This window comes from Plectrocnemia conspersa, unplaced genomic scaffold (assembly GCF_051122295.1).
Source record: "Plectrocnemia conspersa isolate PC_06_02 unplaced genomic scaffold, ASM5112229v1 ptg000002l, whole genome shotgun sequence".
Taxonomy (NCBI): domain Eukaryota; kingdom Metazoa; phylum Arthropoda; class Insecta; order Trichoptera; family Polycentropodidae; genus Plectrocnemia; species Plectrocnemia conspersa.
In genome coordinates this window covers 142,770-158,149 of record NW_028277166.1, presented here as the reverse complement: position 1 = coordinate 158,149, position 15,380 = coordinate 142,770, and the positions used below count along the sequence as shown (strand labels likewise).

The 15,380-nt window shown below is 30.5% G+C and overlaps 1 protein-coding gene across 1 annotated transcript in view; it reads left to right on the top strand.

The window, feature by feature from the left end:
* LOC148237209 (uncharacterized) overlaps positions 1–14,838 on the top strand; it is a 40,815-nt gene extending 25,977 nt beyond the window's left edge. The window contains exons 2-13 of the mRNA XM_088205734.1: positions 6,483–6,658; positions 6,806–6,945; positions 9,389–9,502; positions 9,934–10,017; positions 10,263–10,313; positions 10,474–10,647; positions 10,704–10,772; positions 13,256–13,321; positions 13,390–13,470; positions 13,534–13,593; positions 14,452–14,575; positions 14,692–14,838. Of these exons, the coding sequence (XP_088061860.1) occupies positions 6,817–6,945; positions 9,389–9,502; positions 9,934–10,017; positions 10,263–10,313; positions 10,474–10,647; positions 10,704–10,772; positions 13,256–13,321; positions 13,390–13,470; positions 13,534–13,593; positions 14,452–14,565 (942 nt within the window). The 5' untranslated portion in view covers positions 6,483–6,658; positions 6,806–6,816 and the 3' untranslated portion in view covers positions 14,566–14,575; positions 14,692–14,838. The remainder of the gene's footprint in view (positions 1–6,482; positions 6,659–6,805; positions 6,946–9,388; positions 9,503–9,933; positions 10,018–10,262; positions 10,314–10,473; positions 10,648–10,703; positions 10,773–13,255; positions 13,322–13,389; positions 13,471–13,533; positions 13,594–14,451; positions 14,576–14,691) is intronic.
* The last annotated feature ends 542 nt before the right edge of the window (positions 14,839–15,380 follow it).

The following is a 15,380-nucleotide window of genomic DNA, read 5'->3' as shown; positions in this document are numbered from 1 at the left end:
CCTAAATAAATTAATAATATGAAAATATCAAAACAATGAACTTCTCGAACACGAGTATATTTATGTTAATCTGAATTTTGGGCAATATCATATAAAAAATAAACTTTGGACTTTAAAAGAGGGAACCAATTATTGTAATACATTTGTACTCGGCGTCTAAAAATATATCTACATAAATTGATGATTTCGTAACCGATTTTTTGTCGTCTATCAGTATAATCTACCGAGCAATGTATTATGTTAAAATTATAGAAATATACTTTTAGTTTCTTCTAATCGATTGAGTGTATTCAGTTTTTTTTACATATATTAGTCTGTACAGTGTATTGGTTTGATGTATAATTCTCTTTTCTTTCATCGGTGACAACATTTTTTACAAAGCAATTGTATAAATTCCTTGTTTTTATACGATCGTTTTTAAAATAAGATTTATGTTAATTAAACGTAAGAAGTCCTAACTTTATTAAAATATAATACATTCTTCTTTGTATATGAGAAAAAATAGTAATATATTTTTGCTTTTATTACCATGTATTAATTAAAGCTAAATCGATCAAGAGTTAGTGTTCATCTCTATAATAAAGTACTTCCCAATTTTTGGCCTCGAGCGGATTAGCATACGCAATACTTTTTTGCTCAGTCGCGAACGGTTTAATCGATTTTCACACAGTGATGCGGAAAAGAGCGAATCATCGCATGTTAATAAAAAATTGTTTTCGATTGATAATTTTTTCGCAACACGGGAAGCGTCCTCCCGCAATTTTAAATTTTAGTGCCAATTTGCTTTCGCCACGTCATCAATCGATTTCGAGCGTTTTTCTCTCGCTGTACTTTGATTTTGTATTTTTTACCTCACACAATCCGACAAGGCCTCTCTCTCTCTCTCTCTCTCTCGCTTGTAAATAATTAACACTTAAATGCCCGTGCGCGTTACCTTACCGCTTATGTGTGTAATTATTACAAGTCATTGTTATTTTATAAATAGGTATTATGCTTATCGACTCTCGAGGGAAATTATTAAAAACTTACTTGAACTATAAATATATTATTACTTCTCTAACAATTGAGTAATTTTGCAACGAATACAGGACTCGAGGTAAACCTCCTACGCCTACGCTTATTTCTGATAAATTGTATTATTAACGAAGCTTATTTAAAGATACTTTACCTAATGAAAAAGCAAGTTTAGTTATATATGACAAATAATGTAGCAGATTAATATATTATTTGTCAGAGCGATGTCGAGTATACACAGTGACGGTAATAGGCATTTACTTTTGCAATTGTTGGAAAATGTTGCAGTGCAATGTGCAATTATCGATAAAAAATATTTCTTTATAACAACGTTATTTATATCGGTTGCAGAAAATCATTCACGCGGATTTTCTCTACTTATTTCAAATAATTGTTTAATTTAATAATTAACTAAAAAAACGAAAGTTTGTTTTATTATTAATTAAATAACCGGTTTATCATATAGCAGATAATTGTATATGGTATTTAGTAAGTACAAAGTAATAACTGCTTAGCTTAAATATAAATTCGCTAATGAAAGGATAATTAGAAGGCAAGCGACGAATCAAAAAACTATCCATAAATGGACTGAAGGTCTTAAGGTCTGTTACACATCACTCACATATGATAATCGAAGTGATCTGCAGATAACTGACAATGTCAGAAATCGAACATACAAAGCGAGGCTATCTGCGGTTGCTTTGAAATTGAGTTTTTCGGTTAGTGTGTTAAAATTATAATTACGGTTGAAATAAACAACTTTAATACAGTGCCGTAACTAACGAACCCTTTCTGCAATGGACCTTGAAACTACATTTAAAATTGCATAACATTTATTCAAAAAAATAAATAAATAATTAGTTGATTATTATATATTTTTTTTAATTACTCTATCTACTCTTAAGAATAATAAGAAGTATATGAGTAAAGTAGATGAGTCAAATTTGCATATTCAAATTAAAAAACGCGTTGTATAAAAAATATTTTTGTAGTAATATTGACTATTCATAAAAATAATCGGAAACAGTAGCAATAATAGTTATTTAAATTAAAAATAAATACTAATAGTATTTAATATATATGAATCTCTAAAGTCGCGTAGACGCGTAAACCTGAGATGTTCATTAAATAGTATTTAAAAAAAGTGGGGTCTTATTCTTCAAACTCGCGTTTATTTACTGTGATCAAAATTATCATCCATCAACAAGGAAACAAGACAATAGCGTAAAGGATAGGATTACACAAAAGCCCTCGTTACGACCAGAAAGAATAACATAAAAAGTGTCCTCTGTCATTGAAAGAATATTTATTTGTTCACCGGATTTACAAGATTCCCGTAGCAGCATACGACCTTGGACAATGCCCATCAAGTAAATGTCACTTTCTTAATGCGTATACCCATAAGAATCGGGTACATCGCTACATGATTGTGATTCGTCAGGAAGCTTTGCAGTCCTTAGTATTTAAGGCTTGTCACCAAGGAGAAGTAAGTGACACTCGAAAATATTGCCGTGTCATCAGCATAACGAATATTGTTTATTGTCTCCCTGATTATTTTTATTTCATTTTGAGGAGTGCTTCTTTAAATATGGATTTGAATTATAACTTGAAAAAAGTAGGAGAAAGCAGATTATAATAAACGACCAGAAACTTTTTCAAATCATTATTACGAGAATACTCAAACTAATAAATTATTTCATTACATACATACTTAAATTGAAAATACTAAGCAAAGGAGCATATGTGATTTGTTATATCATAACATGATAAATTTTTATATAGCCATTTCATAATGTATTGTAACGCATGGTAACGTTTACTGTTAAAATACCAGCCGACTGTTAACATATGTATAACTGACTAAAATAAAAAAAGCTACTGACCCAATAAATACTGGCCTAAAGCAATTAAAACATTTTGTACAATATACAAATAATAAACACTCGTAAGTACCCAATAGAATAGTCTGATATTACATAGAGTTTTATAAATGTTTGCCATAGAACTACATAGGGATATTGACAAACATATACATACATAAAATTCACGCAATTTTTTTTTTAATCTATAATAAATAAAGAAGTAAAGAAGTGTAGGAAATAATTTTAGCTTATTAAAAAAATAATAACATTATACAATATATAACTAGAGGAAATTGTTTAAAAATCTCGTCAATCCCTCGGGAAATAGATTTGGAGATTTGGGCAAGACTTTGCGTTTCGCATCGGTATTTCACTTTCTCCAGGCTCCAATAGACTTTCTTCTACTCGCGCCAGGACAATGGTTCTTTAACGATTGTCGGTCGACGAATAAAATGGCTAATAAATTTTATTCGCCGGGCATCTGTCGGCGAACGCTCGAACTAAAATCGCGAACCCGCTCTTTTCGGTAAATTAAAATAAAACATAGCCGATTGACAATTTTCACTGATTTATTTATAAATATATATATATACATATATATTATATAATATTTATAAAAGAATTCGTAGATCTTAGTTTTCGATAGTATTTAGACGGATGAGCGTTTATGTAACGTAGTGTTTTTAGCGCATCGATTTTAGCATCTATCGATCTTGTTGCGTAACCCCTTCGACGTAAACGAAAGGTCCGCTAAGTAAATATAACGCGACGTTTACCTTCGGCGAAGTGATCTCGAATAAAGGACGCAAAAATGAGTGGCAAGATTGGACGTTTACTTATTTGTTTACATTTATTTCGCGGAGACTTTTCTCTTTGCTCTCTGGGATTTTCGCGGCTCGTTTTTTCACGCATCTCAGAGGCGAGATAAAAAATTCGACTAATGAGATACGGAGAGAAATTATTTATTTTTTGCCATATTGTATAATTCTTAAAACGAGTTTATAAACATATTACACTTGTTTTGCAATTACGTAACGCTTCAGCATTGTAAACGTACACATCTCGCTTCGTTCCGAACGTCAATGCTTGACATTTGCGTTATGAAAGCGAAATTTTAGCGAAACTTATCTAACCTTCTTCATTAGCGTAGCAATTCAACAATTTATGTTTCGAACGGAGATAATATATTATTTTAAATATCATTCAATATAATGATTTGTGTTTGATTTACACATGAGTATTTAAAAATTGATTTGTGCTCGACGTGTATTAATGAATGATTCATTTGAACGTTGACATGATTTAATTATAAATCTTGTTTCGTTTTTATAGTTCCTTGATTACAACGGCTATTTATAGATCTAGACGTTGAAGTGTAATTCAGGATGTAGAAGGAATATTTGCGCTGCTTTGATTAAGTAATAACTAAAATTATGTTCACCTAAAATATTTTTTACATTTTAATATTAAATTGGGGTTTTAATATTTTTTATTATTTGATTTTAACCTTTTTCAAAGAGTCGATTTTATACTATATTTTACATTTTTTAAATAAATATAATTTTTTTTTTAATAATATTGTTTATATTATTTGTGTTTATATTATGGAAACTGTTTTATTTTATTAATAAATCTTATCTCGCGCTTAATATTTCATCATAAATCGGTATGAATATAAGAACATGCCAATGTAATGAAGCACACTTTAACATACCTACGTATAATAATTTTGCAATATGGATCAACTTTGATTGAGAAGTAACATTGCTGTAATAACCATTATTAAAATATATAAAATTCTAAATTATTCTGATATTCGATACGTTTAGAATCAAGACTAATTTATTTCAATATCATGAATTATTGATTTTAATACTTATATACCTATCTTCTATTCACAATTATAAGTAACTAATATAGCATAAAACGGGCAATTCGGCTTGTGATAAAGCATTTTAACCGTCAAAGAAAAAATGGAGCACCACCGTGGGTAACATTTTAGCAGCTGTTACAAAGTACTCGGAATTAATCAGAAAAAGTTGAATTGAGAAAATATAACGCGTGCATTCGGGCTTACTATAATTCGTTTCAAAGAAACTCTTCACTTTTCTATATTTGGTAGAATAAGTCTCTGAGACTAGCTCAGAGACTTATACTACCAAACTGTACTTTGCGAATATAATTTGTATAACAGTATGTTATATATATATATATATATATATATATATATATATATATATATATATATATATATATATATATTTCTGTGCTACATATGACTCTATATTGGTTTTTGCCTTTCCATTTTCTATTGACGCCGGAGTTTTCATATTTGTATTAATTTATAAAAATATTCTCATTATTTAGGTAAACAATTATATTTAAAATTTTAATTTGTTTGAATTATATATTTTCCGCCATTGGCTGCGAATCGTCAGAATATTTTTAGAAATAAAATCGCAAATCGTTAATTTTTTTTAAGAGGACAATTTAAATGCGCATTTAAATACATATTTTTTTCTATAAAAATAACTATTTGTGCATTACAATAAGCATTAAATATTTATGTATATTCATAATAAATTGAGCAACATTGTATTTGTAGTGTGCACTAAAACGATTTATTTGTGTATTAAAATAATAAAAAATGAGCATTAAAAAAACTGTTTTTAATAAATTTTTAAGCAAATGAATGTTATATTTTTAATAGTATGAATATTTTATTGAACTAAAGATGATTTTTTAATATTTTAATGCACACAACAAATGAAATATTTTATTTAATGCTCATTTTTTATTATTGTACTGCACAAACAATTGATTTTATGGAACAAAGTATTTATTTAAATGCACATATCTCTTATAATAATATATTGTTAAATCGAACCCTTTTTAATCTTTTCAGGACAAACGGCGGCGAAAGATATTAAACAATTAATTTGTTTTTATATAGGTATGGCTTTAAAGAGCTCTCATAATTTATATTATATTTTTTTGACATTTGATACATATCTCGACTGACAGATTAGAACGAAAAAATACGTTTTTAATATGCAAATTAATTTTTAATTTGCCCTTGAGATTGATTTATATTATCAATATAACACTATTAGCGCTTGATTAAAAAAAACTTAATAGGAAGCGTTTTATAGAACTACGACTTAAAATATGTCACAAATTTTTACGGTGTGACGATTTAAATAACCTTATAACATTTAAAATCTTCGCTTTCTAAAACGAGTTAAAAAATCAATCTCACGGCACTTGCGTTATTGAAAATTTAGGTCCGGCATTGATCAGATTTATAATACGGGTCGTTCGTATCGATATTGTCGTAACGAAATTACGTTGTATTAGAAGGGTTTTTACATCGTTTCGAAAAGATAAAAGCAGTATTTTCGCTTTGAAAGGGCTTGCGAAATCGGTTGCGTTTCGCAACGTCCACTCGAGGGGTTTAACCCGATTAGGCTAATTTCCCAGCCTTGGAGATGTTCTCTCGAGTGACACCGATGATTTAATCTGGCCGCAATCGGGTGATTGATAGTGAGGATAATCGCACGCGCGCAATCACGAGCGACCCGATTAAAAAATTAGACTCCTCATTAGGATGATTGAAGACGACACCGTTCGTTTCGGTCGAACGAGCCCCGCTGATGATCGGCCAATTATCGACTTCCAGCGAGCCTCCAGGATGTTGCTGAAACGGCGGCGAACAAAGCTATAAAGCGACGTGCCAGATGCACACCTGCACTAACCCTCTGAACGTCGACACTTCAACTCGAGTAAGTTTTTTTGATATTTTGCAACCATAGTGCTAAAAAATCCTCTCACATATCGCACCGATAAATGTGCATTTTAGAGTATTATGTTGCGAAAGTCGGCCTTGCGCAATGGATCTTATGAGCCAAATCCATTTTTTGCTTCTTCAGATTCTACCGAAATGAACGTATTACTTTGGACGATCGTCTGGGCCGTCGCAGGAGTCAATTCGGTGCCTTTGCCGAAGGAGACCGATGCGGCTATCGGAGACTTGCCTAAAAATACGGAGATAACAAAAAATCTGAAAAGCGTAAGATGATTCCATTAATGCAGCCAAACAATTTGAGCAACGTGTACTTATTAATCCGAGTAAAAAACAAGTTTTGATATTAAGATATAAATATTCAATTAAGATTTTTCTTAAAAAAAAATATAAATCACTTTGTAAATGTTCCCTTAACCATTACACATTGATCCTCCAAAGTATTTACAATATATTATTTAATACCAGAAAACGTCTGGATTATAACTATATATTATATTAAAATAAGGTGAAAGTAGTAAATTAGTAAAAATATTGTTTTCATATTTACAATAAAATATTATTTCTTTTACGAATTGTGATAAACCATTTTTAATGTTTTTTTTTTAACAATTCAGTTTTTAATTTAATTTGCATTTTAATATAATTAGCTTATAATATAGCTTTAATAATTATAAAAGCATCATTTATTTAAATTAAATGATTAAAATAATATTTTTTTATTAATTCCATAACTGAAAAAATATATTATATAGACAAAATAGCTTGTAGTTTTTGAATGAAAATATGTGTATTTAACTATATTTTTTTTGTAGTAAATATGGAAACAATTCCAAATTATCTGGAATTATATGTAATATCACACGAGAGGAATATTTTTATGAATTTGCTTCCACTCTATTTAAATATAATATTATATATTTATAACTTTCACGGATGCTGATATTTACAAATATAAATGTTATTTCTAAATTAAATATTATATCAATCGCTACACTATTTTTTTTTAAAAGTGATATTTTATATTTCTATAGTGTATAATAATTCCAGATTTTTAGATTAAATTTAAAGATTTTTAAATGAAAAAGTGAAACTGAAATATACGCGAATGTAACCTATTGCTGTAACTAGCATTTTTTTTATAGTATATAATTTTTGACGGCTACTTGTCACTCATAGCTGTTTGTTCATGTAATTACACTGTGTAATACGACTTCCTAACATTTTTTGCTACGAATATTCGAATACCTGTTTTATAGTTTTTTTAAACAAATATTTTAATAGCACTGGACCAATATTAAACATTAAAGTACACGGTAAACCGCATATATTTATTTATACAAAACATCTCATTTATAATACAGTAAAAAATATTTATATTAAATTAATATAACATAACACTCACATACATTTTTTTTCACAGTAATAGATTTTTTAATTGTTATCTGACAATTTATTATAACTATTTTTTATTTTGCGAAAAAAGATTCATACAAGTTGTTCTATTTGCAGCTGTAATGCTCATTGCCAGTTAGCGATGTTATCATTACAGACATATTTCTTATAAAATACAACAGAGATGTAATCTCAGCGTTTTCTAGGGGAAGAGCAAATGTTAGCTAGTCAATGATCGTTTTTTTTAATAATAATTTTAATATAAATAATTTAATAAATGACGTCAAAAGCAACAAAATCGTGCCATCACAGTAGAAACGCTTGTTTATTATTTATATAAATATTACTATTTACAATGAGTGAGAATCGAATGAAGCATATCTAAACTAAATACAAAAAAAGTTGCATTTTCATAATCTGGTATAATATTTATTATAAAAGTTTAGTGAAAAATGTTTACTTTATTTATTAATTAAAATCAATAATTAAAAATTTTATTAAAATTAAATCTAGTGAAAAATTGCCACACATTTCAGTGTCAGATTTTTTAACAAATGTATGAATTAAAACATAAATGTAATTCCAAGATTTATTTATTTAATTTAGTATCATTTAAAGCAGCAATAAATATAACAGATAAAAAAATATTTTTGTGTCAGAAAAACTGATAAAATCTATTGAATAAACTGTATTAATTTAACTTTGCTTAAAAAAATTATAGCACAATGTTATTTTTCATAATATTACTTATGGAAAATTTGTCTATATACATACAATATTATTAGTTGCGTATATGTTACAAAATCAATAATGCGTAGTAATTTGTAGCTTGTATCAGAAATCAATAATCTCTCTTGCTTAATTATCCGATTACCAAATCACCGATATGAAGTTAGTCGCGAGAAAAAAAATAAATATTTATTTACCGATTGGTTTTATGATTTTTTTAGCTAATAAACTATATCGATAGTTAATATATATATAAATAATGTCTGATTTTATAAAATGCAACAATATTATTTTCACGTAAAAAGGGACTTGCTGATAATTTAAGAAAATAAAATTGATATTGTATATTTTTTAGAGAAAGTATGTTAATTTTAACTTTGTAGCAAAAATCTTGTCGTTCAGTGTCATCTTTCGTAATCTCACCTATGTCATTTATTTTTAGTTATGTGTTACAAAATTTTATCGTTAATGCGTAGTCATTCGTAACTCAGAATTAACATTGACGACACAAGGAATCTCTCTTGCTTAATTAGCTGAGAACCGAATCGCCGATGAAGCATTAATCGTAAGTTTAATACTTTTTTAGAATGAAGGCAGATCCAGCAGACAGTCTGTGACGGTATTGTCCGACTACGACGAAAGGTACGATCTCAATAACGAAAGGCCACTGTTTGTACCTGAAAATGCTCCAGTTCCAAAAGTAATTATGTACTAGCATTATATACTCATCTGCACCAATCATACGCATATCATAATATTTACATTGAGCTCCTGTTTTTATTAAAATTACTTATTTTTCTTTGACGTTCAAATATTCATTTTGTAGTGATCTAGAAATAATTGTTATCTGTCCCTATCTACTGGTATAATTAGTCATTATTACAAATTAATATATATTTTGCAATACAAAAAAATGTGCAAGCCGGTTTATGCAGCAAATCCCTGCACAAGAGTGATAAAAAGTTTGATCCAATGATCTTTCTTAGCAAAACATTTCTTTCAATAAATCAGACCGTCTACTTGAGAAGATTTCTTATTTTATTTATTTATCATGAAAGTATTTAAAAAGTTATATTTATTTTTGCTAATATTTGAACGTGTCGTTGAAAATTGAAGTATGAATTTGCGTAGAAACCGAAAGCGCCTAGAAGGAGAGGAATCGGAGGCTTCATATCTACGATGCTGAGCAGTTCCAGCAGAGACAACATCAAGGCGGTGAGTTTCGTTTCGTCACTAAAAAGTCTGATTTCCATCGAACGCAGTGAAATCAGGGCCGATAAGTTTCTATGTATTTCGGTGCACGCGCGAGGATGTGCACATCGCGCGTTGCGAAACGCGCAACAATAATGGTTTTGACCCAAAAAGGACATTAGACGCATCCTCTCGAATGCGTATAGTCGATAGAGTAGTTGTGAAATTATTGCGCTTGTCGATTGATTCGCTTTCGGTTGTGCTTGTAGAGTCGAGGGAAGGACGAGGCGGCCAGGAAAAGGATCCGCAGGCAGACGAAGGTATTTCGCGAAGGACTTCTACTCACGCGCGATTGCACTGCATGCGCTGCATTCTAGCACGACGCACTTCGTATCCTTCGGTGTCACGGCTGTCGATCGCGTGACGCGCCTTCACTTATCGGTGTAAATACTAGGGCGCGATTAACTCAGTTTCACTAAGATTACAGTTAAGCTAGAGGAGCCTAAGAAGTCGGCCAAGCAAGAAGATTTCGAGACGCAGGGTTCTCCGGAAGACTCCGATTCAAATGAAGACTCGTTCGAGGATGACGAACCTCCGGGCGGCGGAGACGGACAAGGAGGCGGCCTTTTGGGAGCTCTGGCCGGATTAAGCGGAGTAATAACACTATGATCTTTCATAAAAAAACATCAATTATATCTTTGCGCTTTCAGGGCGGGGGAGAGTCCGATCTTGGAACGCTTTTGACTACAGTAGCGTCGATCGTCACTAGTTTGAGTGGGGTGAGATTTATTTTGACATTTAAAAATACATTCGAAATGAAGCATTTTCCCCCTTTCCCTTTTGTAAGTAGGCTACTCACGCGAGTAACTATTTCGATTGTGAATCTTAGGTAATACTAAAAAAAAACGCTTCGCACGATTATGAGTGGAATAAATTAACATAAACAACTTTACTTTATTGCAGTATGCACTAGCATTGCATACAATGAGATTTAGTTAAAATTTAAAAATGTAATATTATTTACTCTATATTAATGGTCGGAAAACTATGCCCAAATCCGGCCCGGCGTAAGCTAGGAATAGATTTAACATTTAAAAGTAGGGCCAGAACGCTCAACCGTCGAGTTGATGAGGTACGAGATAAGACCGCACGTGGTGCACCTATTGCTTTGCATTATACTGTGACAAATATTTGAATTAATAACCCGATTTTCAACTATAAGAATATTCGTAAAATATTCCATTATATTATCTCAAATTAAATTCGAAAAATATATTAGAATGAAAGAATTGAAATATTTGAGCATCACATGTATTCTTTTTTCTCTCAATATGCCCGATTGACTAGTAACTCTCTAAAATCCAAGATCCTTTTTGTGCCTTTATTTTCTTTCAAAATGCAAAAAAAATGTAGCACAAAAATTTTTCAATAAAAGATGCTTTTAAATGCCTATGAAAAATATTTGTGAATAGAAAGTTTGTGGCCGTGTTTACTATGACCGAATTCGCAGAATTGGTTCGTTAAAAGAAGCAAAATATTGGAAAGGCACGCCCTTTATTATAGTTTAACGCTTATCTCAAAAACAGGTGTGCGTCGCAAATGCTTATAAAAATAATAAGATATTTGTATTTGTTGTTTCAAAACGGAAGGATTTTATTTCAATCAGTTCAATAATTAAATCGCGGTTGATTTATTTATGATTATTTAATTTATATAAAAATCCGCTGATACTGGGCACGATCATTTGGGCGATACAATAATAATGCAATACAGATAAATATGTAATGGAAATCTTATTTTTATCGTTTTATTTAGTAACAATACCCTATTATTAATTAATTAATTAACATGATTTACTATATATTAAAATATATAAATACATATAAAAATATAAGTAATATTTTTTAGAAACGAGTTAAAAGATTAAAACATTATACGGTCTAAACAAAATATAAAGATCACTTTAACAGTTAGATTTTTTTATTCAATAACTTGTGAGAGTTACCCGATATCATAAAACATTTCGGCTTAAGCCGGTAATTTTAATATAGCTATCTATCCCTACTAATAATGTTATTCGTGGATTTTGTACTGTACGAGATATTTTATTATGTTATGAGTCTTGGAAATAACTTTGAGAACAAACCTTTTTTAAATCCAATAATCTAGAAAAGCTCAGTATACTTTTGAATTTTGAATGAAAACGTTCACAAAAAGTTGTCGTGGTTTTATAACACTGTCACAATATCAAAAAAAAAAAGAAGTATGTATCTTTTTATGCACATATGGGTTATATTTAATGTGTTATTTATAGACAATTATTTTCTATAGATAATTGTTGGGAAAGACTAATTTGAGATACCCTAGTTTATAGTCATCATAAATGTATAAACCAGGGAAATAATACAAAGAAAAATATGTTTGGAATGGATATCTTTATGTTAAAGACAAGATTAATAAGAAAGAGTTGATTTAATTCTGGCGATGTGAAAATAAAAACAAATGCTGTTAAGGTACAATATGGACAAGTGTTAGTAATGAATCATTAATTTCTGAAAGACATGAACACAAATGTAGTAGTTCTAACGCAAGGAGTTATTTCAGTAGATACGACAATGAGCAACATTTTATTAATCAATAATTCTTTTTTAATTATATATTATTTTACAGGCAGTTAATTGCTTTTTTGCACTAATTGAATAAATAAATTAATATCGGTAAAATCAGAGAAAAAAATAGGAATATGTTCGATGAAGTTTAATTTTACTAATAAATAAATAAAATGTCAATATTTTATTTAATCTAAATATTAATCTACACACGCATATTGTTTAATAAGCAATGGATAATGATTGATTTAGAAAACAGTAACATAATACATGTATTTTACTACATACATTACATAATTGCAAAGTAAAATTTATTAAAAAGGTATTTCTTCTATATTATTCATTATTTTTGTAAAAAGTAATATATAAAGAATATTAATGCATCTAGTAATTTGTGTGATGGAATCTTATGGAATATTACATTGAAATTAAAATGACCGGATACAGGTTAAAAAGAACAGGGTATCGGTTCTTTTAAAAACAGTCGGAAGCCCTACTCAAGATGATTCAAGAAGCGTATGCATTGCGTCAATGTTTTCTCTTATGATTGCTATATTTGTAAAGTAATTAATATTCTATAGATTTTTTACTTTTCGTTTCTGTTTTTATATTTACATATATAAATAAATTATTACTCATATTTTGTATTACAGGGAGAAGGATTCGATTTGAACGTTTTGCTAGGATCGGCTGTGGCTCTCTTCGCCGGTATTTTAGGCGTGAGTATACACATGTCGAGTACGAAAATAACTGATATATTGAGGTTAATCGGCGACTGTAATCGAAGGGCAACGGCGACCTCTCGATCGGCATGGCGATAGGACGGTACTTGAACACCATATTCAACGGCATCACCGGAGGAGGAGCGGTAATTGATTCGTATCGATTAGAACGCGATTGACTGTTAATACGTTTATAACGACGTTTTTAGATGAACAACGGCGCTTTCATCGGCGACTTCCTGGCGACGGTGATATCGGGAAGTAGCGGGGTAACCGATTTGCGTTCACTATGTGTAAAAGTCACTTCCGACTGCAATAAGAAGAACGATAAGACAGCGAAAGCTCCGAAGCTCGCATGCTCTCGCTTAACCAGTTTAATCTCGCTTTACGGTGGTGGGCTTGGGAGTGCTTTACTATAAAGATAAAGTCCTGTTGGGAAAAAACTGATGTTGCTAATTTCTAGAATACATTTTACACTATATTCCTTAAAATAATTTTATAAATGTAACTCTATTCGTAGATAACGCAACCCTCAGATTTTGCAAATGTAATTATGCCAGTCGTTTCTAATACTCTTAAGTGAAAGTCTGTTTTTTATTATCGCTAGAATAAAATTGTTTTTTTTTTATATTATAATATATATAATTTGTCGAATAATCTGTTCGATATTTTAAGCATTTTTTTTCGAAATAATATTTTGCAAATTTTATAAAAGTTGTTATCAAAAGTTCATGACTTATTCTACAATTTCCAAACAATACATTTATGCAAAACTTCTGCTGTTAAAATATAGCTAATAATATTTTAGCGCTTTTAACCAATTCCTCTTAAATGTTACCGAAATTTTGATTGCTATATTTAGGTAGAATTTCGTCTATAATCCTGCAAGTGTCTAAAATCAGCGTTTTTGAGATCTAATATTTATTTTATTTTAAATTCTCTCGTATATATGTTTTTTAACTAAAATAAATAACTCTTCAATTAATTTACTGTTAATAATATTATTAAAATTATTTAATAACGAATTTTCCAGAAATGTGAAATTAACAAACTAGGAAGTGCAATTTGCGTCGCTCTAATCCGCGTGTAATTAAAACGTATTGATCTTTGCTACACAATCATTTCAGACAGGAGATTACGACGGATCCGGATCCGAAGAAACCGCAGGCGGAAGCGACTCCGGAAGTTTCTTTGCGTCTCTGCTAGGCGCCCTGTTCAGCGGCTCCAGCTCCGGACGATGATCGATCATCTGTAATCTGCACGTTCATGCTAAAGCAGCACTGCACTTCCACTGCACAATCACGAGCGCACCGTTGGGGTATAATCTTCGAAACAATCGTAAAACTTGCTATGTGTTTCCGTTTCAGCCCACAGTGCTGAGGAGCGTCAAGATGACCAGCATCCGAGCGCTCCTCCTCGTCATGAACTCCGTCCTGTCGACGTTCTTCCGCTACTTCGCCCGTGATATTAGCGCTTTGTAAATACTTGATTTGTGATAATAAATTCAATTTTTCTAATGTTGCTTTTTTTTATTAAATTGTAACCTGACTGGCGTGAACCCAATGCGTTACAACGGGGTAAATCTGTAACAACTGAGTAAGTCAATCAGATATAATGAATACCTAGAAGTAAGTATTAACCACCGGATTGAAAGTCTGGGAATCGGTGACTTTATATTATTAATTACAAATTATTATGTGTAATTTAATTTATAAACAATAGATGTCACTGCAGCTGGGGCCGTTTTTTTTATAAAAGCGCATTTTTTATAAATAAAATTTGAGTGCCGCTGCTGGCGCTCGAACCCGCAACCTCAGAGTTATTAGTCTGAGACTACGCTATTCCGTCCTTGTGATTACTTAGAAAAAGGGTGGATTGAATATATTCGTATCGATGTTAAATGATCTGCACAAAATTGTTAAAAATACGTAAATTTCAGTAAAGAATCTGTTAGTACTAAGGATCGAAGTCTCCCTTTCGTATCGATTGAGTAACGATAATGAACGATAATTTTCGATAACTTTTCATTATCGATTATCGCTCGATATCGTTAATG